This window comes from Drosophila miranda, chromosome 3, assembly GCF_003369915.1.
Source record: "Drosophila miranda strain MSH22 chromosome 3, D.miranda_PacBio2.1, whole genome shotgun sequence".
Taxonomy (NCBI): domain Eukaryota; kingdom Metazoa; phylum Arthropoda; class Insecta; order Diptera; family Drosophilidae; genus Drosophila; species Drosophila miranda.
In genome coordinates, this window is record NC_046676.1 from 15,542,292 (window position 1) to 15,562,918 (window position 20,627).

A 20,627-nucleotide genomic window follows, 5' to 3' on the forward strand; every position below is an offset into this window, starting at 1 on the left:
TTTTACATATTCCTCGAGTTTTATATTCCGTGGAATGTTACTAGCTAGATAGAACTTTCAGCTATGCCCACATAATTTTATCCGATTAATGAATCAATTTTCTACTTGACTGGCTTATTAAATACTTGGCTTTTATTGTTTTTGCCTCAATTTTGGTTCATCAACAACAATATAGCGTCTGGTATGATGAAAGACCGAACTTAGCCCACTTAAGCCCCCTCTATTTAAATAGTTCAACTACTTGAGGTACATGGCGGAAAATATTAAAGATTGTAAATTCTTCTTGTAGGTTCATGCCATCTTTTCTCTAAACTTAAAAGAAACTACGATATCTTTCACCTGAACTGCGCTTAAATTATTAAATTTGCATTATTTTCGGTAGAACCCCCTCGGCTTATAACAGGTTAATCGTTATCCGTCAAGGATTGGAAACTATATTGCTGAATTTTTATGTTTCGTGGAATATTATTAGCTAGATAGAACACTTAGCTATGCCCACATAATTTTATCCAATTAATGAAACTATTTTCTATTTGACTGGTGTATTTTAAATACTTGCTTTGTATATATCTTGTATATATATCCTGATCCTGATACTTATTCTTGGTCTCTGTGAGAAGACAATAAAATGTCGTTGAAATAGTTTTAAAACAGAAACTGAAATGACAAACATTCTCTCAGTTCTATAATATCCATTTCCCCAGGGTATGCAAATGTTGCTCAATCCGTGCCATGTTGTTGCCGATTTCTCGGCACATGAGTCTGTCTCATTTGAGCTGTCTGGGATTTTATTTGGTGTTGCCATAACGGTTGAATTCAATACTTTGGTTTGAGCGCGAAATTTAAAAAGTAATGTCCAATTGATGATTATTTTAAATTCAGTTCTTTGTACAGAGCGGATCCTTGTCGCGCCAATTTATCTGCCATTTCGTTGCCTTTAATGCCCTTGTGGGCCTCCACATAGTTCTAACGGAAACAATACATAACAAAAAACAAAAAAATCAATGTAAGCGAAATACAAACCCATTTTACTTTGATGTCCTTGTTTTGGAGTAGCTCGTCCAGCTCTTTAAAATCAACTACATTCTTTACCGGCTGATTGCTTGCCAACATCCAGCCCCTCCTCTTCCAGCCTTGCACCCACAAGGTGATAGAGTTGATCAGGAACTGAGAGTCCGTGTAAATGCAAAGCTTCCCAATGCCTAAATTCCGTGCTGTCTTAATGGCATGAATCGCTGCCTGTATCTCGCCCACGTTATTTGTGACGCGTCCGCTCACTGGTTTAGCTGCATTTCTGCATGGGCATTTAGCAAAGAATTTAATAGCTTTCCGACGGTGGCTTCCACTTACTTACAGCTTGTGATTGTCGCCAAAATAGACTCCATACCCGGCACATGCACCTTTACGACCATTTCCAATACAAGAGCCGTCTGTGTATACAATGACATAGCCCTCGGTGTCGATTTCAAACTCAAATTCACCGACGTGCTTGAGACCAGCTGCTTCCGCAACTCGGGATACATGACGAGGTACTTTCTTTTGCCTATCGTCGCTGTCGTCCCCTTTGCGTTTCTTTGTCGCCACATAGAACGAAAAAGAGAGCTTAACGCATACATTTCAAACTAAAGTTCTGTTCTTGGTTACCAGATTACTACTGCTAGCTGGTTTCGCATCTCCCTCCACTTCATTCATGGCTGCATTCTAGAAGTAAAACACACAAAAATATGAAGCCTCAATCGCAGCCGAACATATTGTCTTGCTTACCAGCTCGTCCTCCACCAGGTCGTGATCTTCGTCCGGCCATGCTTCTGTATATTGAGGCTTCTGTGGCTTCATAGTGCCCCAGTTGGCTGGCGAAGGCTGCTTTTGTCCCAGCGGCACTGCTACTTCGTGGGGTGCGTAGGATCCTTTAATGTTAATGAATTGCTCCGCTTCCTGGCGTGTGTTGAATTTCTTATACACTGCATTCTTGAAGCCCTTCACTTGCTGCTCACATTTGTCCCAAGTGTCATAGATTCCCGCCTTTCGCCCATTCGCCACAGCATAAAACGCCATTGTTCGCTGGATTCGCAAGGAACGGAGTAGCAACAACATGTTAAGTATAATAAATAAATATTTTTTATTTACCTCCCGGGTTTTGTAGTTACCTACAGTGTGACCGACCCTCAGAAATATACCGAAACATACATCTCATTAAAAAAATATACCGTAAATATACTGAAAAATTCAAGTTCTATTTTTTACATATTCCTCGTTTTTGATCTTCCGTTGAATATTACTAGCTAGATAGATCTCTCAGCCCTGCCCACATAATTTTATTGGATTGCTTTTATTGGATTTCTATATACCGTTGAAAATGAAATTTAATAGATTAATGGAATTGACAAAATATACCGAAAAGCATTAAAAATTCCGTAAACGGTCACTCTCCTGGCCTTGCCAGATCAGCCAACACAACGTAAACAAACACGCAGAGTTGCCAGGTGCGACCAAGAATTGATATTTTCGTCGATTTTTGGTTTAGAAACAATGTATCAGCCTCCGACTCCAGCGCAGCAGGTGCCTCTTCTACCGCCGCCCGCTGAAGACCCACCGCCACCTGGTGTGAAGGATCCCAGCTCATCCTCCTACAACTACAGCCAAAACGCTACGCCCCCGGTGAACGACTACGCTCAGTGCTCTACACCTTATTACAGGTATCCAGACGCCGCCTCTTTTAACGCTTCAGCAGCGCCAACTTTCGATCCCTACCATCAAGGAGCGTACGGGTATGAGGGTTATCAGTACCAAGGACCACCGTACGCCCAATACGACCAAGGCGCGTATGCATACGAAGGCTACAAATACCAAGATCGGTACTCGTACACGCCGAACTCTCGCCCGACTAACCCAAGACCCCAGTCGTACAATTTGAATCCAGTCTACGGAAACCACTCGGGGGAGTACAGTTACTCCAAGCGATATGATCCACGACATGCGTACTACCCGCAGAGGGAGCCGCGCCCATCGCAGCATTATTACCCTCCAAGAGGTGCGCCAGCCGAGGAGTATGGCCCTCGGAGCTATCGAGAAAGATACGAGCCAGCAGATGGGAAAGCGCCGCAATCCAAGACAAAACCAAAAGTGGAAACTGAGCGAGATCGCCTTCTCCGCCAATGGTGCTCCAACTATTGCGAGAAGCCAGAGGATTACATTGAGAAAATGAATGCCCTCAACGAGACGGCAGCCACAGTCGAGTCTTGGGTACGCTCCTCGCCAGCCGAGCCATATTACGAACGCACCAATAACGAAAATGAGGTCAGGAGCAAAAAGCGTTTGCAAAAACTGTGCGATCTCTTTGAGGACGAGCTACTTAAGCGAGCAGATCGAGTGCGCAAGACATTGCCTGTCTATGCGCCGCCTCCGAGGAAGGCGCGACGTCGCCTCTGCAAGCACAAACACAAGTCGGAGGCCTGCTCCTCGTCGTCCGATGACGACTCGGACGAAGACGGCTTCAAGGTCGAGCAGGACTGCTGCATGGAGGAGTTGTCGCGCAAGGTGCAGCATCCGCAGCGTGTTCATGCCGATCTCTGGCACAACGACGCGGGCGAGATGAATGACGGTCCCCTATGTCGCTGCTCTGCCAAGTCGCGTCGCAGCGGTATCCGGCATGGCATATATCCCGGAGAGACCGGCTACAAGCTGTGCGACAAGGCCACAAACAACGCCAACAGTCTGTTTCATTATCGCATCACCATATCGCCGCCCACCAACTTTCTGACCAAGACGCCAACTATTATCAAACACGATGAGCACGAGTTTCTCTTCGAGGGATTCTCGCTGCTGTCCCACGTTCGCCTCACCGATCTGCCGGTCTGCAAGGTGATTCGCTTCAATATAGAGTACACAATTGAATACGACGAGGAGAAGATGCCTGACAACTTCACCATTCACGAGCTGGACCTTTTTTGTAAGCAGTTTATTTTCAGTTCTTCATTGATTATTCTCTCCCCTTTGCATCTCAGTCAAATACCTGTTTCACGAGCTGCTGGAGCTGGTTGACTTTAACCTGGAGCCCAATACTGGAGCTGATGGTGTTGAATCCTGCCCAGCGTTTCATTTCCTCCCCCGGTTCGTGCGCGACCTGCCCGACAATGGCAAAGAGGTGCTGGCAATGTGTGAGGTACTCAAGTATCTGCTGGACAACTCGGCAGAACTGGTGGAGCGGCAGCAGTTGCTTCACCTGAACCAGATCAGTCAGAGCGAATGGCAGAACTATGTGGACTTTATAAAGGGCATGCTGGTGACCAAGCCGGGCCACAAGCCATGCTCGTTGCGTGTGGACCAGTTGGACAGGAACAACTCGGACTTGCCCGAGTGCGTGCACCAGGAGTCGGGTATCTCGCATCCGGCCATTGTGCACTTTGGCATACGTCCTCCCCAGTTGAGCTATGCGGGCAATCCGGAGTACCAGAAGGCCTGGCGTGATTACGTCAAGTTCCGGCATTTAATGGCAAACATGTCGAAGCCCTCGTTCAAGGACAAACGCAAGCTAGAGGATAAGGAGCAGCGGCTGCAGGAGATGCGCACTCAGGGACGGATGAAGCGCAACATCACGGTGGCCATCAGCTCGGAGGGTTTCTTTCGAACCGGCATCATGTGCGACATTGTGCAGCATGCCATGCTGATACCCGTGCTGACGTGTCATTTGCGCTTCCACAAGTCGCTGGACCTGCTTGAGGAGAGCATTGGCTACCAATTCAAGAATCGCTATCTTCTGCAGCTGGCGCTGACGCATCCCTCCTACAAGGAGAACTACGGCACCAATCCGGACCATGCTCGCAACTCGCTCACCAACTGTGGCATACGGCAGCCGGAGTACGGGGACCGCAAGATCCACTACATGAACACAAGGAAGCGGGGCATCAACACGCTGGTCAGCATTATGTCCCGCTTTGGCAAGGATCAGGAGACCGTTTCGAATATCACCCACAACGAACGTCTGGAGTTCCTGGGCGACGCTGTCGTCGAATTCCTCAGTTCGATTCATTTGTTCTTCATGTTCCCAGAGCTGGAGGAGGGCGGCCTGGCCACCTACCGAGCTGCCATTGTGCAAAATCAGCATTTGGCTCTGCTGGCAAAGAAACTGCAGCTAGAGGAGTTTATGCTGTATGCCCATGGTTCCGATTTGTGCCACGAACTGGAATTGCGGCATGCGATGGCCAATTGCTTTGAGGCCCTGATGGGAGCGCTTTTGCTGGACGGCGGTATCAAAGTGGCCGACGAAGTCTTCACGGAGGCATTGTTCAGGAAGGAGGGTAAACTTTTGAACATTTGGAAGAACCTGCCGGAGCATCCGCTGCAGGAACAGGAGCCTTTGGGCGATCGCCGTTGCATTGATTCTTATCGCGTCCTGAAGGACCTTACTAAGTTCGAAGACTCGATTGGACTTAAGTTCAAGCACATCCGCCTTTTAGCCCGAGCCTTTACCGACCGCTCTATCGGTTTCACCCATCTCACGCTGGGCTCCAATCAGCGGTTAGAGTTCCTGGGCGACACTGTCCTCCAGTTGATAAGCTCGGAATACCTGTATCGTCACTTCCCCGAGCATCACGAGGGACATTTGTCGCTTCTACGCTCTTCGCTGGTCAATAATCGCACTCAGGCCGTGGTGTGCGATGACCTGGGCATGACCAAGTATGCCGTCTACGCTAATCCCAAAGCAGACCTAAAGACCAAAGACCGCGCTGATCTGCTCGAGGCATTTCTGGGTTCGCTATATGTCGACAAGGGTCTGCTGTTCTGCGAGCAGTTCTGCCATGTCTGCCTGTTTCCACGTCTCCAGTTGTTTATCATGAACCAGGACTGGAACGACCCAAAGTCCAAGCTGCAGCAATGTTGCCTCACACTCCGCACTATGGACGGCGGGGAGCCGGACATACCCTACTACAAGGTGGTCGAGGCCAGTGGTCCGACCAACACGCGTGTCTACAAGGTGGCTGTCTACTTCCGATCAAAGCGCTTGGCCACCTCTAGTGGTGCCTCCATTCAGCAGGCCGAGATGAACGCAGCAAAGCAGGCCTTGGAGAACTCGCGGGACCTTTTCCCGCAGTTGGATCACCAGAAACGGGTGATTGCCAAAAGCATTAAGAAGCAGACGGGCAGCGAGGTGGACAACGATGCCGACAAACAGCAGGATGAGGACAAGGCCAAGAAGCCCAAATATACGGCGGTCCTGCAGGATGAATCCCACTTGCCCAAGCAGTATCGCATGCATGAAAACATCTCCAGCGACGAGTTACCGGAGGATGATGAACTTGACAATGGCACAGCCAAGAGTCCGACTGGTAAGTACTCGAAGCAATTTTGGATGATGCAACAGTTGCTAATCGTTTATTTCCAGCCGCCCATCGCTTGCCACGGAGTGGAGTCGACACCGACAGCAGCAGTGACAGCGACAGCGACGACTCTAAAATAACTCCCAAGCGCCGTCGCCGCATGCCATCCTCGCCATCGTCCTCATCGCCATTATCTTAGAAGTCGACTAGATGTGTACTTAACTTCTTTCAAAGTCGCTTGCATTTCCAAAATGTACTTTAACTAAAACGTAGCTCTGCCAAAATAAATTAATTCGAAACAAAATTAATTTTTGTAAATATTTTAGCCAATTGAAACAAAACATGAATGCTCTACGAGCATTTCACATTGTTGGGCTCCTACAACAATGTGAAATGCTTTCTCATTTCATGGAAGTTTCACGTCCAGTGCTATTTGAAGAGGGACAATCGTCGCCCCAGACCGGTGCGTCCAGCACCACAAAGGGCGGAGGTTACATGGCTCATTTCGGGCAGGCCGGAAATGTCTCCACGTGCGGCCAGTGATGGTGGAGAGCTGAGCAGTCGTGTGGCCACACGTTGTATATCAGCGGCGGACACTTTCTCTGTAAAAGGGAGCATTTACGAAAACAGTTTAATCTTCGCAGGGCACTCTACTTACCTATCTTCTTAATGAAATGCTCTGGCCGCATGCGATGCCCAGACACGAGCACCTGACGCCCGACATCCTCGAACACTGCTGGTCGCGATTCCAGGTTCATCAGTAGCATCGATTGCAGCTGTATTTTCGAGCGCATCAACTCCTCGCGACCCGGTTTGGCTGCCATGCTCAACAGTTCGCGTATTATCACCTCGACCATGTCGTTCAAGTGCTGCGGCGGCGCACTGCCGTGTATGCAGAACAAGCCGCTGTCGGTATAGGTATGATTGTATGCCGTGGCACTGTACATCCAATGGTAGCGATTTAGGACTTTTGTGTAGAGGCGCGAGTACATGCCCTTGCCAGGACCGCCGGAAGAGAAGGAGCCCCCGCCACCCATCATTATGTTGAGCACGCAGAGGGGCACAAAGTCTGGATCCTGGTGAGCGCATCCTTCAAAGCCAAGGACGACATGCGCCAGTTCTGGCAGGCCCGCCGCCGCATAAATGGGAATTTCGCATTGCTCCTAGTAATAATATAAATAGCTTTGTTATATATAGATAACGGCAAGATGCAGTAATATACAACGCTCACCTTCACAATACCGCCAGTGTACTGGGCGATAGATGTGTCTACTTCATTAGGTCCCACGTTGCTTTCTGGCTCGCTCTCCCAGATGGCTTCCTCTTCTACAAAGTACTTCCTCACGTGCTCCACCAGTTCGTCGTGATCCACCTGCAATAACGAGCGTTACTTAAAGTGGAAAAGTAATAAGAAAAACAACTTACACCAACGCCTGCGAAAACCATGCGGCTGGGAGAGTGATGATGCTTCAGGTAGTTCATTAGCACAGCCCGATCTATGCTTTCCAGAGTCTCTGGAGGGCAGAGCTTTGGCAGGCCTAGAGTATTGTCCCTGTAGGCAGCCGCGTGTATCATGTCCATCAGTATCGGTTCCTGCTCGGGACGCATGCCCAGCGTCTCCAGCTCGAAGTTGACGGCACGCGCTGCTAGATTCACCTCCTGCTCGCTTATCGTGGGTCGCAGAGTGACATCCGCCAAGAGACGCGTAACCGAGTCAATGGCCCTGCTGTCAATGATGGCAGCATAGATGAGGGTTTCGCGCGAGGTCAGACAGTCGCAGATGCCACCGTTCTTCTCCAGCTCTTTCAGTATGGCATCTCTGTTGGGAAAGTTAACTGTGGACTTTGGAATAGAACGAAAATTAAGGATTGTCCAACATATTTCAAAGCAGACTTACATTGAAGGCTAGCTTTTCCAGAAAATGCGACACACCTCCGGGATAGGCCACCTCATAGCGTGGGCCCGAGTTTATAATCAGCCCGACAGTACAGAATTGTCCGTAGCGCGGCTCCGAGGCAATGCGCAGTCCATTGGAAAGAGTCGTTACCTTTGTGGCGGCACTCTCAGCCATTGGCTCTGCGTATACAGCCTCCGGCATGTTTGGCAGTGGTTCTGTTAGTGGCGGAAGGTGCGTTACGATTTCCTTCGACGGCGTATTAACCTTGTTGTGGCCATCTTTGTCTAGCACGCCGCCAGTGATTCTCCCTATGCCAGTGCCACTGCCAATTTCATCGCTGCCAACTTTCGTAACTTTGGTGGCGAAACGACGTGGAAATCTGCGAAATAAGCGTCAAAAGATCATGATTATATTCGCCGGGTCTGACATGCACACCCCCCAACCCCAACCTCCACTCCACCCAAATATACACGATTCTTACGTGCGCCAGGAGTGCTTGAGCGTTTTCAGCATGCCGATGCCTCGCGCGTTCATTTTGCTGCAGGTTTGGTGTTGTAACCGATATCTTCAAATTTTTATAACTTAAAATTGAGTTTGATTCAAAAGCATATTCTATTTTATTTCGGAATCAAAAATGTGCGAAGCGATGAATTTTGCGTCACAAAGTTCAAAATATACCGTAAATGTACTGACGATTGACTGACGCCAGCCGAGCCATATTACGAACGCACCAATAACGAAAATGAGGTCAGGAGCAAAAAGCGTTTGCAGAAACTGTGCGATCTCTTTGAGGACGAGCTACTTAAGCGAGCAGATCGAGTGCGCAAGACATTGCCTGTCTATGCGCCGCCTCCGAGGAAGGCGCGACGTCGCGTCTGCAAGCACAAACACAAGTCGGAGGCCTGCTCCTCGTCGTCCGATGACGACTCGGACGAAGACGGCTTCAAGGTCGAGCAGGACTGCTGCATGGAGGAGTTGTCGCGCAAGGTGCAGCATCCGCAGCGTGTTCATGCCGATCTCTGGCACAACGACGCGGGCGAGATGAATGACGGTCCCCTATGTCGCTGCTCTGCCAAGTCGCGTCGCAGCGGTATCCGGCATGGCATATATCCCGGAGAGACCGGCTACAAGCTGTGCGACAAGGCCACAAACAACGCTAACAGTCTGTTTCATTATCGCATCACCATATCGCCGCCCACCAACTTTCTGACCAAGACGCCAACTATTATCAAACACGATGAGCACGAGTTTCTCTTCGAGGGATTCTCGCTGCTGTCCCACGTGCGCCTCACCGATCTGCCGGTCTGCAAGGTGATTCGCTTCAATATAGAGTACACAATTGAATACGACGAGGAGAAGATGCCCGACAACTTCACCATTCACGAGCTGGACCTTTTTTGTAAGCATGCATGAGCCATCATTTTCAGTTCTTCATTGATTATTCTCTCCCCTTTGCATCTCAGTCAAATACCTGTTTCACGAGCTGCTGGAGCTGGTTGACTTTAACCTGGAGCCCAATACTGGAGCTGATGGTGTTGAATCCTGCCCAGCGTTTCATTTCCTCCCCCGGTTCGTGCGAGACCTGCCCGACAATGGCAAAGAGGTGCTGGCAATGTGTGAGGTACTCAAGTATCTGCTGGACAACTCGGCCGAACTGGTGGAGCGGCAGCAGTTGCTTCACCTGAACCAGATCAGTCAGAGCGAATGGCAGAACTATGTGGACTTTATAAAGGGCATGCTGGTGACCAAGCCGGGCCACAAGCCATGCTCGTTGCGTGTGGACCAGTTGGACAGGAACAACTCGGACTTGCCCGAGTGCGTGCACCAGGAGTCGGGTATCTCGCATCCGGCCATTGTGCACTTTGGCATACGTCCTCCCCAGTTGAGCTATGCGGGCAATCCGGAGTACCAGAAGGCCTGGCGTGATTACGTCAAGTTCCGGCATTTAATGGCAAACATGTCGAAGCCCTCGTTCAAGGACAAACGCAAGCTAGAGGATAAGGAGCAGCGGCTGCAGGAGATGCGCACTCAGGGACGGATGAAGCGCAACATCACGGTGGCCATCAGCTCGGAGGGTTTCTTTCGAACCGGCATCATGTGCGACATTGTGCAGCATGCCATGCTTATACCCGTGCTGACGTGTCATTTGCGCTTCCACAAGTCGCTGGACCTGCTTGAGGAGAGCATTGGCTACCAATTCAAGAATCGCTATCTTCTGCAGCTGGCGCTGACGCATCCCTCCTACAAGGAGAACTACGGCACCAATCCGGACCATGCTCGCAACTCGCTCACCAACTGTGGCATACGGCAGCCGGAGTACGGGGACCGCAAGATCCACTACATGAACACAAGGAAGCGGGGCATCAACACGCTGGTCAGCATTATGTCCCGCTTTGGCAAGGATCAGGAGACCGTTTCGAATATCACCCACAACGAACGTCTGGAGTTCCTGGGCGACGCTGTCGTCGAATTCCTCAGTTCGATTCATTTGTTCTTCATGTTCCCAGAGCTGGAGGAGGGCGGCCTGGCCACCTACCGAGCTGCCATTGTGCAAAATCAGCATTTGGCTCTGCTGGCAAAGAAACTGCAGCTAGAGGAGTTTATGCTGTATGACCATGGTTCCGATTTGTGCCACGAACTGGAATTGCGGCATGCGATGGCCAATTGCTTTGAGGCCCTGATGGGAGCGCTTTTGCTGGACGGCGGTATCAAAGTGGCCGACGAAGTCTTCACGGAGGCATTGTTCAGGAAGGAGGGTAAACTTTTGAACATTTGGAAGAACCTGCCGGAGCATCCGCTGCAGGAACAGGAGCCTTTGGGTGATCGCCGTTGCATTGATTCTTATCGCGTCCTGAAGGACCTTACTAAGTTCGAAGACTCGATTGGACTTAAGTTCAAGCACATCCGTCTTTTAGCCCGAGCCTTTACCGACCGCTCTATCGGTTTCACCCATCTCACGCTGGGCTCCAATCAGCGGTTAGAGTTCCTGGGCGACACTGTCCTCCAGTTGATAAGCTCGGAATACCTGTATCGTCACTTCCCCGAGCATCACGAGGGACATTTGTCGCTTCTACGCTCTTCGCTGGTCAATAATCGCACTCAGGCCGTGGTGTGCGATGACCTGGGCATGACCAAGTATGCCGTCTACGCTAATCCCAAAGCAGACCTAAAGACCAAAGACCGCGCTGATCTGCTGGAGGCATTTCTGGGTTCGCTATATGTCGACAAGGGTCTGCTGTTCTGCGAGCAGTTCTGCCATGTCTGCCTGTTTCCACGTCTCCAGTTGTTTATCATGAGCCAGGACTGGAACGACCCAAAGTCCAAGCTGCAGCAATGTTGCCTCACACTCCGCACTATGGACGGCGGGGAGCCGGACATACCCTACTACAAGGTGGTCGAGGCCAGTGGTCCGACCAACACGCGTGTCTACAAGGTGGCTGTCTACTTCCGATCAAAGCGCTTGGCCACCTCTAGTGGTGCCTCCATTCAGCAGGCCGAGATGAACGCAGCAAAGCAGGCCTTGGAGAACTCGCGGGACCTTTTCCCGCAGTTGGATCACCAGAAATGGGTGATTGCCAAAAGCATTAAGAAGCAGACGGGCAGCGAGGTGGACAACGATGCCGACAAACAGCAGGACGAGGACAAGGCCAAGAAGCCCAAATATACGGCGGTCCTGCAGGATGAATCCCACTTGCCCAAGCAGTATCGCATGCATGAAAACATCTCCAGCGACGAGTTACCGGAGGATGATGAACTTGACAATGGCACAGCCAAGAGTCCGACTGGTAAGTACTCGAAGCAATTTTGGATGATGCAACAGTTGCTAATCGTTTATTTCCAGCCGCCCATCGCTTGCCACGGAGTGGAGTCGACACCGACTGCAGCAGTGACAGCGACAGCGACGACTCTAAAATAACTCACAAGCGCCGTCACCGCATGCCATCCTCGCCATCGTCCTCATCGCCATTATCTTAGAAGTCGACTAGATGTGTACTTAACTTCTTTCAAAGTCGCTTGCATTTCCAAAATGTACTTTAACTAAAACGTAGCTCTGCCAAAATAAATTAATTTGAAACAAAATTAATTTTTGTAAATATTTTAGCCAATTGAAACAAAACATGAATGCTCTACGAATTAGGAGCCCAACAATGTGAAATGCTTTCTCATTTCATGGAAGTTTCACGTCCAGTGCTATTTGAAGAGGGACAATCGTCGCCCCAGACCGGTGCGTCCAGCACCACCAAGGGCGGAGGTTACATGGCCCATTTCGGGCAGGCCGGAAATGTCTCCACGTGCGGCCAGTGATGGTGGAGAGCTGAGCAGTCGTGTGGCCACACGTTGTATATCAGCAGCGGACACTTTCTCTGTAAAAGGGAGCATTTACGAAAACAGTTTAATCTTCGCAGGGCATTCTACTTACCTATCTCCTTAATGAAATGCTCTGGCCGCATGCGATGCCCAGACACGAGCACCTGACGCCCGACATCCTCGAACACTACTGGTCGCGATTCCAGGTTCATCAGTAGCATCGATTGCAGCTGTATTTTCGAGCGCATCAACTCCTCGCGACCCGGTTTGGCTGCCATGCTCAACAGTTCGCGTATTATCACCTCGACCATGTCGTTCAAGTGCTGCGGCGGCGCACTGCCGTGTATGCAGAACAAGCCGCTGTCGGTATAGGCATGATTGTATGCCGTGGCACTGTACATCCAATGGTAGCGATTTAGGACTTTTGTGTAGAGGCGCGAGTACATGCCCTTGCCAGGACCGCCGGAAGAGAAGGAGCCCCCGCCACCCATCATTATGTTGAGCACGCAGAGGGGCACAAAGTCTGGATCCTGGTGAGCGCATCCTTCAAAGCCAAGGACGACATGCGCCAGTTCTGGCAGGCCCGCCGCCGCATAAATGGGAATTTCGCATTGCTCCTAGTAATAATATAAATAGCTTTGTTATATATAGATAACGGCAAGATGCAGTAATATACAACGCTCACCTTCACAATACCGCCAGTGTACTGGGCGATAGATGTGTCTACTTCATTAGGTCCCACGTTGCTTTCTGGCTCGCTCTCCCAGATGGCTTCCTCTTCTACAAAGTACTTCCTCACGTGCTCCACCAGTTCGTCGTGATCCACCTGCAATAACGAGCGTTACTTAAAGTGGAAAAGTAATAAGAAAAACAACTTACACCAACGCCTGCGAAAACCATGCGGCTGGGAGAGTGATGATGCTTCAGGTAGTTCATTAGCACAGCCCGATCTATGCTTTCCAGAGTCTCTGGAGGGCAGAGCTTTGGCAGGCCTAGAGTATTGTCCCTGTAGGCAGCCGCGTGTATCATGTCCATCAGTATCGGTTCCTGCTCGGGACGCATGCCCAGCGTCTCCAGCTCGAAGTTGACGGCACGCGCTGCTAGATTCACCTCCTGCTCGCTTATCGTGGGTCGCAGAGTGACATCCGCCAAGAGACGCGTAACCGAGTCAATGGCCCTGCTGTCAATGCTGGCAGCATAGATGAGGGTATCGCGCGAGGTCTGACAGTCGCAGATGCCACCGTTCTTCTCCAGCTCTTTCAGTATGGCATCTCTGTTGGGAAAGTTAACTGTGGACTTTGGAATAGAACGAAAATTAAGGATTGTCCAACATATTTCAAAGCAGACTTACATTGAAGGCTAGCTTTTCCAGAAAATGCGACACACCTCCGGGATAGGCCACCTCATAGCGTGGGCCCGAGTTTATAATCAGCCCGACAGTACAGAATTGTCCGTAGCGCGGCTCCGAGGCAATGCGCAGTCCATTGGAAAGAGTCGTTACCTTTGTGGCGGCACTCTCAGCCATTGGCTCTGCGTATACAGCCTCCGGCATGTTTGGCAGTGGTTCTGTTAGTGGCGGAAGGTGCGTTACGATTTCCTTCGACGGCGTATTAACCTTGTTGTGGCCATCTTTGTCTCGCACGCCGCCAGTGATTCTCCCTATGCCAGTGCCACTGCCAATTTCATCGCTGCCAACTTTCGTAACTTTGGTGGCGAAACGACGTGGAAATCTGCGAAATAAGCGTCAAAAGATCATGATTATATTCGCCGGGTCTGACATGCACACCCAGCAACCCCAACCTCCACTCCACCCAAATAAACACGATTCTTACGTGCGCCAGGAGTGCTTGAGCGTTTTCAGCATGCCGATGCCTCGCGCGTTCATTTTGCTGCAGGTTTGGTGTTGTAACCGATATCTTCAAATTTTTATAACTTAAAATTGAGTTTGATTCAAAAGCATATTCTATTTTATTTCGGAATCAAAAATGTGCAAAGCGATGAATTTTGACTCTTCTTCTGACCGAAATACGTCACAAAGTTCAAAATATACCGTAAATGTACTGACGATTTATTTGTATTCAAGTTGCATCATATTCCTCGTTTTTGATGTTCGGTTGAATATTACTAGCTAGCTAAGGCCCTCAGCTTCAGACTCTTAATTTTATCCGATTATTAAATCAATTTCGCACAAGACTGGTTGAATTTAAGCGTTCATTCTTATTGGACTGTTCATAAAATAAGGTTTAAACAAAACAGTCAACAAAAATGTTCAATAAATTAATTTCCTTACGTAGTAACTTAATTCTAACTACTCATTTGCTACATATTAACTACATGTTCATGTAACTACCAAAAGCGACACCTTAAGGGGAAATGTGTAAGTGTTTGGCCGTTTTTTTTTTTCATATAAGCCCCATGCAAGCGACATCTTTTAACTAATTAAGATTTTGATGGCAAACAGTCAGAAATTCGATGCTGACTATGAATTAGTATTCGATGTGGCCAGGGACATGGCTCTAAATGGCACTTCTACACGATTTCTACATTGATGCATTGCACAAGAGGGTGAGTCAATAGCGCGTCTTAAAATATACTGGAAAATACTAGAAAAATATTATAAAATTGCAAGGTGTGTGAGATGGACAAGGTGGCAACAAAATCAGTGTGACCGCGGGTTTATTGAGAAAATATACCGTAAATATTCTGACGAATTTAAATTCTATATTCACATTCCTTGATTTTGATAATCCGTTGAATAATGCTGACCAACTAAAACCCTTAGCTCCTCCCACATAGTTTTATCCCATTGATGAAGATTGAGAGCTAAAAGAACCAATAACTGGTTCGAAGAAAGCAGATTGGCCATCGCTACTATCGACTGGATGCGAGTGGTGCGCGCCAAATAGGTATTGTTTGAAAGTGAAAAAACGAAAAGAATATAAATGCAATCCATTGGAATAAATGATGCACGTAAGTACGATTTGAGAGCGAAAATTCAAAAAACCTGCGTATGGAACCATTTTTTCTTAGATATATCTTTGAAAAGTGTTAAAAATACCGTAAACGGTCACCCTGCTTTCTTTTTCTTCTTCCTCTTGACTTTTGCCATTCACACGTACCAGTGTTGCCCTGTTAAGTCTCCAGTCACTGCTTTTTTCCGTTATGTTATAGTAAAAAGCAACATATTTCTCATTTAAACTTTTTCTTTATTCATTATTCATTTTAGCTATGAATGACTAATCGAAATTAAATCGCCGCTTTCCATCGAACCGATAGCCATAGGCTGCTGCATTTTTTGTGTCCACCAGCGCAGGATTGCGATGTTTAAAGAAACTACCATGACCATGAGCGGGACGAGAGGCGCTATTCGGGATTCCTTCAACTTCCCGCGGATAGAAAGCCTCGAACATGCCCTCAGGTGGAAGGCAGCATTCTGCTATTTTGGGATCATTTGGATCATAGGGCTTGGCATTCATCAGTGGCATTTGGGCCAACAAGAAAACAGCCAATATATTGAATAGTTTTGTAACCACATTCATTATGTATCAATTACGCACGCACGCGAGCGGTTTGTTTACTTTTACTTTTCGGCTACAAGACAAGACAGAACTGAACCAGCTTAAGCCCCGTTAAGACCCGTTGCAAGCTGTGGACCAAGTAAACTTACCAATGTTGGCCAAAACGAATGGCTGGTGTAGCATTAATATGAATGTACATATGTATGTAAATATTTTGTGTTGTTGAGCACTGTTCCCCAACATGGCGCGGATTGACCAACATTTTGCATACCCTGGGAAATGGATATTATAGAACTGAGAGAATGTTTGTCATCTAAGGCACCAATAAAGGCCAAAACTAGTCAGTTTCTGTTTTAAAGGTATTTCAACGATATTTTGAAGGTTTTGGTCTACATACAGAAACCAAGAATGGGTATCGGGATCGAGATGTATTTACAAGACCCTAATCATATGCATTAATATGTCCAAAACAAAACAATCTGAGATAATTTCTATATTAATTACGTTTTAAAACAGCTTGGAAAACCAGTTTCTTCATATATATCAACGAAATAGGGTATAGCTGAGCCCAAACTCCGGTTGACGTGACATTTCATACTCACTTACGTTGCCACAGTTTTTTTGTTGACCTTTTTTGCTTAAACCTTGTTTTATACAATATACAACAAAAGAGAGTACTTAAAAGTAGTCAATCAGGTAGAAAATTTATTCATTAATGGTCTAAAATTATGTGGGCAGAGCTAATGGTTTTAGTTAGGCAGCATTATTCAACGGAATAAAGAAATTTAACAATTGGAACGATTTTTCTCTTACGTTTTATTACGTTTCATTTGTTTGACCTTTTTCGCTAAAACCTTTTTTTAAGCAAAATCCAAAAAAAGCAAGTATTAAAAATAAGCCAGTTAAGTAGAAAATTGATTCATCAATCGTATAAAAATATGTGGGCATGGCTAAATGTTCTATATAGCTGAGAATATTCGACGGAATAAAGAATTGAGCAATTGGAATGATACTCGTTTGTTTATGCTACTGTTGTATGAACAAAAGTGCCTTGTGCGTATGCCTATAATGGCTGCTGTAAGTCCTGATGTCACAGGGCACTCCCCAAAAACAGCCGCTGTTCCACGGCTATTCCGTGCTTTCCACCTTCTTCGCATTTACAGTTAAAGTCGAGCCACAGAGTCTGCAGCGATGCCGAAACGACCAGCGGCGACCTTTGGCGCAGTTTTGGCCCACTACTCCGCCCTGCCCAAAAGACGAATTTCATAGGAAAACAATTGAAAAAGGAAGAAGAAGAACAGACGCCGGACTGGGGGTGGGGGTGGAACAGCTGTTCGTCTGAAACGGCATCTGGACACCGGCGTCTTCAGGATTCTGGCGTCTGGTGCGAGGAAAGACCGTGGAGAACGTGCGGGAGCCGTGGGTAATGGTGCCTGCTCCACCGCCTGTACCTGTGCCTGCCGCCTTCCTGCTGTTCTCTCGACCGAGTACAGCGACGGGAACGGAACCACGACGACGAGCGATACCCTTCAAGGATGTGGGCGATGCGCACGCCCTGGACGTGTCGGTGGCGGAGAGGCGCATCTACTGGACTGACCAGAAGACCAAGTGCATCTTCCGGGCCTTTCTCAATGGCTCCTATGTGCAGCAGATCGTGGACTCGGGTCTGATTGGGCCGGACGGCATCCGATGGTCCGATGCGGAGGTTCGTCTCATCGAGGTCGCCCGCCTGGATGGCAGCAGTCGGCGCGTGCTCTTGTGGAAGGAGGTGGAGGAGCCCCGGTCCCTGGTCCTCGAGCCGCGCCGCGGCTACATGTACTGGACAGAGTCGCCTTCGGACTCCATACGGCGTGCCACGATGGACGGATCCGAGCTGCAAACCATCGTGGCGGGAGCCAACTATGCGGCCGGGCTCACATTCGACCAGGAGACGAGTCGCCTCTACTGGGCCACCCAGTCGCGGCCAGCGAAGATAGAGAGCGCCGACTGGGGTAAGAAGCACCCGATACTGGTTTGCAGCGACACCGATGAGCCGTACGCGGTTTCCCTGTATCAGGACTACGTGTACTGGAGCGACTGGAACACCGGCGACATTGAGCGGGTGCACAAGACGACGGGCGAGAACCGCAGCCTCGTCCACTCGGGCATGACTTACATCACTTCGCTGCTTGTGTGCAACGACAAGCGACAGGTGGGGCTAATACGTGCAAGGTCAACAACGGGGGCTGCTCCCACCTGTGCCTGGCCCAGCCCGGCAGACGGGGCATGACTTGTGCCTGCCCCACCCACTACCAGATGACCAGCCTTCAGCCTGAGGAACAGCTTCGGCCGACTGCTGCCGAACACGACAGACTGCCCGAATGTGCCGCTGCCAGTGTCCGGCAAGAATATCCGCGCCGTGGACTATGATCCGATCTCGCATTACATTTACTGCGTAAGGAGGATTAGCAGAAGCTGAGCGCGGTGTCCCTAATATCCCTAATCCTTCTTTTTCTTTTTTCAGATCGAAGGCAGGAGTCACAGCATCAAGCGTTCTCTGGCAAATAGCACAAAGGTGAGCCTCTTGGCCAACTCCGGACAACCGGTCGACATTGCAATCGACATCATTGGGCGGCTGCTCTTCTGGACCTGCTCCTACTCCAACAGCATTAACGTGACCATCCGCACAACTATGTACCTAAAACGTTGCCTCTTTTAGCTTCCTGGGTGAATCCGTAAGCGTCAACGATACCGGGGACTCGGAAAAGCCTCGCAACATTGCCGTGCATTCTATGAAGCGTTTGCTCTTCTGGACAGATGTCGGCAACCATCAGGCCATCATTCGGGCCCGAGTCGATGGCAATGAGCGTTTGGAGGCCAACAAGCTGGAAGGAGTCACGGCGCTGGCCCTGGATCAACAGTCTGATATGATTTACTATGCCCAGGCAAGCGAATCGATGTGATAGACATCAATGGAAAGAACAAGTAAGCAACGAATATGGAGATCCTTTAGACACATGTGTAATCCCCTGCTCCCTTGTTTCGATGCACATCTCGCAGGTAATCAACATTGCCGCCTAGGGGGAATTGTGTACTGGCTGGACGACAAGACCGGACTGGAGCGGATCACTGTCAACGGAGAGCGTCGTTCCGCGGAGCTGCATCGTCTGTCGCAGTTCACCGACATCCGGGCCATGTGCACACCGAAAGCGGAAGTGCGGCACAGTCGTCCAAATTGTTTCCACAACTGAATAGCCAGAGGGGTGTGGCACGCAGTACTCACGACGTCTGCTCGTGCCCCAAGCAGCTGATGCTGCTGGAGGACAAGGAGAGCTACGGCGTGTGCCCGGCCTGTGTTCCAGATCATTTCACGTGCACAGCCCCAGTGAAGGGGGAATGGTGACATGAATAAGGAATGCGTACCCGCCTACTGTCGCTGTGACAGCGAAAAGGACTGCCTGGACAAGTCGGATGAAGTGGGATGTCCCACATGCCGGGTGAATCAGTTCAGCTGCCAGTCAACCGAGGGCAGAGACAAGACTCTGATCTGCGATGGTACCACCAGTGACAACTGTGACAATGTCCACGATGAGGCCGACTGCTGCAAGCGACCTGAGAGTTTCAGTGTCCCATCAACCAGGTGAGTGGAAAGACACGATATCTGCCCAAATTCTTAAACTAACAATATTCCACTCCACCTTCCCACAGCTTTGCATCGGCCGCCCTGCTCTGCGATGGCCCTGCCTCGGATATTTTCGCGCACCGAGACAAAAATCGGGCTTTAATGGCTCCATCGAAGAAATTAAGTAAGCAGTAAGCAGTAAGCCAAAAATAATTGAAAATCACTGCATACTGATATTCTCCTCGCAGGGAAGCACGCCGTCAAGCACTCCCTTTTAAAGACTTTAAAAATGCAATAGAGAACCTGCCGGCTAAGCCATATGAGGTGCAACGCGACCAAGCTGCGGATGAAGATGGAGCGAAAGACTATGGATGAGTATGCCAGGCAACTACTACCACAATGCCTTCTACAAGGACCCAAGGTCCGAAGGCGACACCAGTTTAAGGTACGCGCTTGTCCCCAACGAACGAAGGACAAGTTGCTCAGTATGCCAAAAGCGGAAGAGGATGATTCGCCCGAAGAGTTTCAGCATGAATAGGCAAGCCTTTGCAAAGTACGCGGACAAGGAAACAAAACCGAAACAAATAAGCACGGAAGAAGTCAAGCCTTCTACATATATTCCCTGAGGCAAATCCTGCTTTTATGGCGAAGTTGCTAGCATCTGGCTATCCCGTTAACGCGTTAACTCCCGTTAAGTGCTGTATCCAAAATAGAAATACGACTGTTGCATTATTGGTAATTCAATATTTTATAAACTTAATTTTTTGGCTCGTTTTGTCCTACGGTAGTTACAATAAGTTTATTATTTAATTATACTGTATATCTGTCTGTGCGTGTACGTGTACGTGTATGTGTATAGTTATGGTTATTGGTATGGGTGTAACTATAAAATACAATCACAAAATGTATGCCATTTGATATACTTATGTATTTACAGGGTATTTACGTGGTAGAAAACATCTAAACAGGGGAGTTCAACGATCCTC

General features: G+C 48.8%; 8 protein-coding genes across 9 annotated transcripts; 4 read left to right on the forward strand and 4 right to left on the reverse strand.

Annotated features, from left to right (window-relative positions):
* Positions 1-681: 681 nt before the first annotated feature.
* LOC108160684 (ribonuclease H1) lies at positions 682-2,212 on the reverse strand. Its single transcript, XM_017294835.2, has 6 exons — positions 2,128-2,212; positions 1,765-2,061; positions 1,645-1,701; positions 1,355-1,572; positions 1,024-1,294; positions 682-966 (listed from the first exon to the last, which is right to left on the reverse strand). The coding sequence occupies exons 2-6, from the start codon at positions 2,053-2,055 to the stop codon at positions 868-870; spliced, it is 936 nt and encodes a 311-aa protein (XP_017150324.2). The 5' UTR covers positions 2,056-2,061; positions 2,128-2,212; the 3' UTR covers positions 682-867.
* A 246-nt stretch (positions 2,213-2,458) lies between these two features.
* On the forward strand, positions 2,459-6,541 carry LOC108159540 (ribonuclease 3). The gene is made up of 3 exons (XM_033392330.1): positions 2,459-3,949; positions 4,005-6,326; positions 6,383-6,541. The coding sequence occupies exons 1-3, from the start codon at positions 2,530-2,532 to the stop codon at positions 6,514-6,516; spliced, it is 3,876 nt and encodes a 1,291-aa protein (XP_033248221.1). The 5' UTR covers positions 2,459-2,529; the 3' UTR covers positions 6,517-6,541.
* Positions 6,542-6,621: 80 nt separating this feature from the next.
* LOC117188447 (mitochondrial-processing peptidase subunit alpha-like) lies at positions 6,622-8,848 on the reverse strand. Its single transcript, XM_033392335.1, has 6 exons — positions 8,696-8,848; positions 8,215-8,593; positions 7,743-8,159; positions 7,549-7,689; positions 6,976-7,480; positions 6,622-6,919 (listed from the first exon to the last, which is right to left on the reverse strand). The coding sequence occupies exons 1-6, from the start codon at positions 8,746-8,748 to the stop codon at positions 6,747-6,749; spliced, it is 1,668 nt and encodes a 555-aa protein (XP_033248226.1). The 5' UTR covers positions 8,749-8,848; the 3' UTR covers positions 6,622-6,746.
* Positions 8,849-8,913: 65 nt separating this feature from the next.
* LOC117187816 (ribonuclease 3-like) lies at positions 8,914-12,209 on the forward strand (the record flags this gene model as incomplete). The annotated part of the gene is made up of 3 exons (XM_033390675.1): positions 8,914-9,613; positions 9,678-11,999; positions 12,056-12,209. Coding segments are annotated over 3 exons (3,156 nt in total), but the record flags the coding sequence as incomplete, so codon positions are not given.
* Positions 12,210-12,294: 85 nt separating this feature from the next.
* LOC108159543 (mitochondrial-processing peptidase subunit alpha-like) lies at positions 12,295-14,548 on the reverse strand. Its single transcript, XM_017292919.2, has 6 exons — positions 14,355-14,548; positions 13,874-14,252; positions 13,402-13,818; positions 13,208-13,348; positions 12,635-13,139; positions 12,295-12,578 (listed from the first exon to the last, which is right to left on the reverse strand). The coding sequence occupies exons 1-6, from the start codon at positions 14,405-14,407 to the stop codon at positions 12,406-12,408; spliced, it is 1,668 nt and encodes a 555-aa protein (XP_017148408.2). The 5' UTR covers positions 14,408-14,548; the 3' UTR covers positions 12,295-12,405.
* A 1,141-nt stretch (positions 14,549-15,689) lies between these two features.
* On the reverse strand, positions 15,690-16,179 carry LOC108158348. Its single transcript, XM_017290587.2, has one exon. The coding sequence runs from the start codon at positions 16,059-16,061 to the stop codon at positions 15,759-15,761; it is 303 nt and encodes a 100-aa protein (XP_017146076.1). The 5' UTR covers positions 16,062-16,179; the 3' UTR covers positions 15,690-15,758.
* Positions 16,180-18,320: 2,141 nt separating this feature from the next.
* LOC117188450 (pro-epidermal growth factor-like) lies at positions 18,321-19,171 on the forward strand. The gene is made up of 4 exons (XM_033392343.1): positions 18,321-18,474; positions 18,544-18,594; positions 18,739-19,004; positions 19,080-19,171. Exons 1-3 carry the CDS (start codon positions 18,401-18,403, stop codon positions 18,980-18,982), a joined length of 369 nt encoding a protein of 122 aa, XP_033248234.1. The 5' UTR covers positions 18,321-18,400; the 3' UTR covers positions 18,983-19,004; positions 19,080-19,171.
* A 234-nt stretch (positions 19,172-19,405) lies between these two features.
* On the forward strand, positions 19,406-20,549 carry LOC108158052 (low-density lipoprotein receptor-like). Of its 2 annotated transcripts, none has more exons than XM_033392339.1 (3): positions 19,406-19,659; positions 19,728-19,832; positions 19,890-20,549. In XM_033392339.1, the coding sequence occupies exons 1-3, from the start codon at positions 19,424-19,426 to the stop codon at positions 20,014-20,016; spliced, it is 468 nt and encodes a 155-aa protein (XP_033248230.1). In that variant the 5' UTR covers positions 19,406-19,423; the 3' UTR covers positions 20,017-20,549. The 2 variants fall into 2 exon arrangements, with proteins under 2 accessions (XP_033248230.1, XP_033248231.1); XM_033392340.1 differs by having other exon boundaries at positions 19,728-19,825.
* The last annotated feature ends 78 nt before the right edge of the window (positions 20,550-20,627 follow it).

Excerpts from the sequence above, each read along its gene's own strand:
- LOC108160684 (XM_017294835.2), bottom strand. The coding sequence starts at position 2,055 with ATGGCGTTTTATGCTGTGGCGAATGGGCGAAAGGCGGGAATCTATGAC. Across the intron at positions 1,702-1,764 it reads ACCTGGTGGAGGACGAGCTG|AATGCAGCCATGAATGAAGT; the intron begins GTAAGCAAGACA and ends TTTTACTTCTAG. Across the intron at positions 1,573-1,644 it reads CAGCTAGCAGTAGTAATCTG|AAACGCAAAGGGGACGACAG; the intron begins GTAACCAAGAAC and ends GTGGCGACAAAG.
- LOC108159543 (XM_017292919.2), bottom strand. The coding sequence starts at position 14,407 with ATGAACGCGCGAGGCATCGGCATGCTGAAAACGCTCAAGCACTCCTGG. Across the intron at positions 13,819-13,873 it reads TGGAAAAGCTAGCCTTCAAT|TCCACAGTTAACTTTCCCAA; the intron begins GTAAGTCTGCTT and ends TCTATTCCAAAG. Across the intron at positions 13,140-13,207 it reads ACACTGGCGGTATTGTGAAG|GAGCAATGCGAAATTCCCAT; the intron begins GTGAGCGTTGTA and ends TATTATTACTAG.
- LOC108159540 (XM_033392330.1), top strand. The coding sequence starts at position 2,530 with ATGTATCAGCCTCCGACTCCAGCGCAGCAGGTGCCTCTTCTACCGCCG. Across the intron at positions 3,950-4,004 it reads TCACGAGCTGGACCTTTTTT|TCAAATACCTGTTTCACGAG; the intron begins GTAAGCAGTTTA and ends TTTGCATCTCAG. Across the intron at positions 6,327-6,382 it reads CACAGCCAAGAGTCCGACTG|CCGCCCATCGCTTGCCACGG; the intron begins GTAAGTACTCGA and ends GTTTATTTCCAG.
- LOC108158052 (XM_033392339.1), top strand. The coding sequence starts at position 19,424 with ATGAATAAGGAATGCGTACCCGCCTACTGTCGCTGTGACAGCGAAAAG. Across the intron at positions 19,660-19,727 it reads TTCAGTGTCCCATCAACCAG|CTTTGCATCGGCCGCCCTGC; the intron begins GTGAGTGGAAAG and ends ACCTTCCCACAG. Across the intron at positions 19,833-19,889 it reads TCGAAGAAATTAAGTAAGCA|GGAAGCACGCCGTCAAGCAC; the intron begins GTAAGCAGTAAG and ends TTCTCCTCGCAG.
- LOC117188447 (XM_033392335.1), bottom strand. The coding sequence starts at position 8,748 with ATGAACGCGCGAGGCATCGGCATGCTGAAAACGCTCAAGCACTCCTGG. Across the intron at positions 7,690-7,742 it reads TGGTTTTCGCAGGCGTTGGT|GTGGATCACGACGAACTGGT; the intron begins GTAAGTTGTTTT and ends TCGTTATTGCAG. Across the intron at positions 6,920-6,975 it reads GCATTTCATTAAGAAGATAG|AGAAAGTGTCCGCCGCTGAT; the intron begins GTAAGTAGAGTG and ends TCCCTTTTACAG.
- LOC117188450 (XM_033392343.1), top strand. The coding sequence starts at position 18,401 with ATGTGCCGCTGCCAGTGTCCGGCAAGAATATCCGCGCCGTGGACTATG. Across the intron at positions 18,475-18,543 it reads TCTCGCATTACATTTACTGC|ATCGAAGGCAGGAGTCACAG; the intron begins GTAAGGAGGATT and ends TTCTTTTTTCAG. Across the intron at positions 18,595-18,738 it reads CTCTGGCAAATAGCACAAAG|CTTCCTGGGTGAATCCGTAA; the intron begins GTGAGCCTCTTG and ends TGCCTCTTTTAG.
- LOC108158348 (XM_017290587.2), bottom strand. The coding sequence starts at position 16,061 with ATGAATGTGGTTACAAAACTATTCAATATATTGGCTGTTTTCTTGTTG.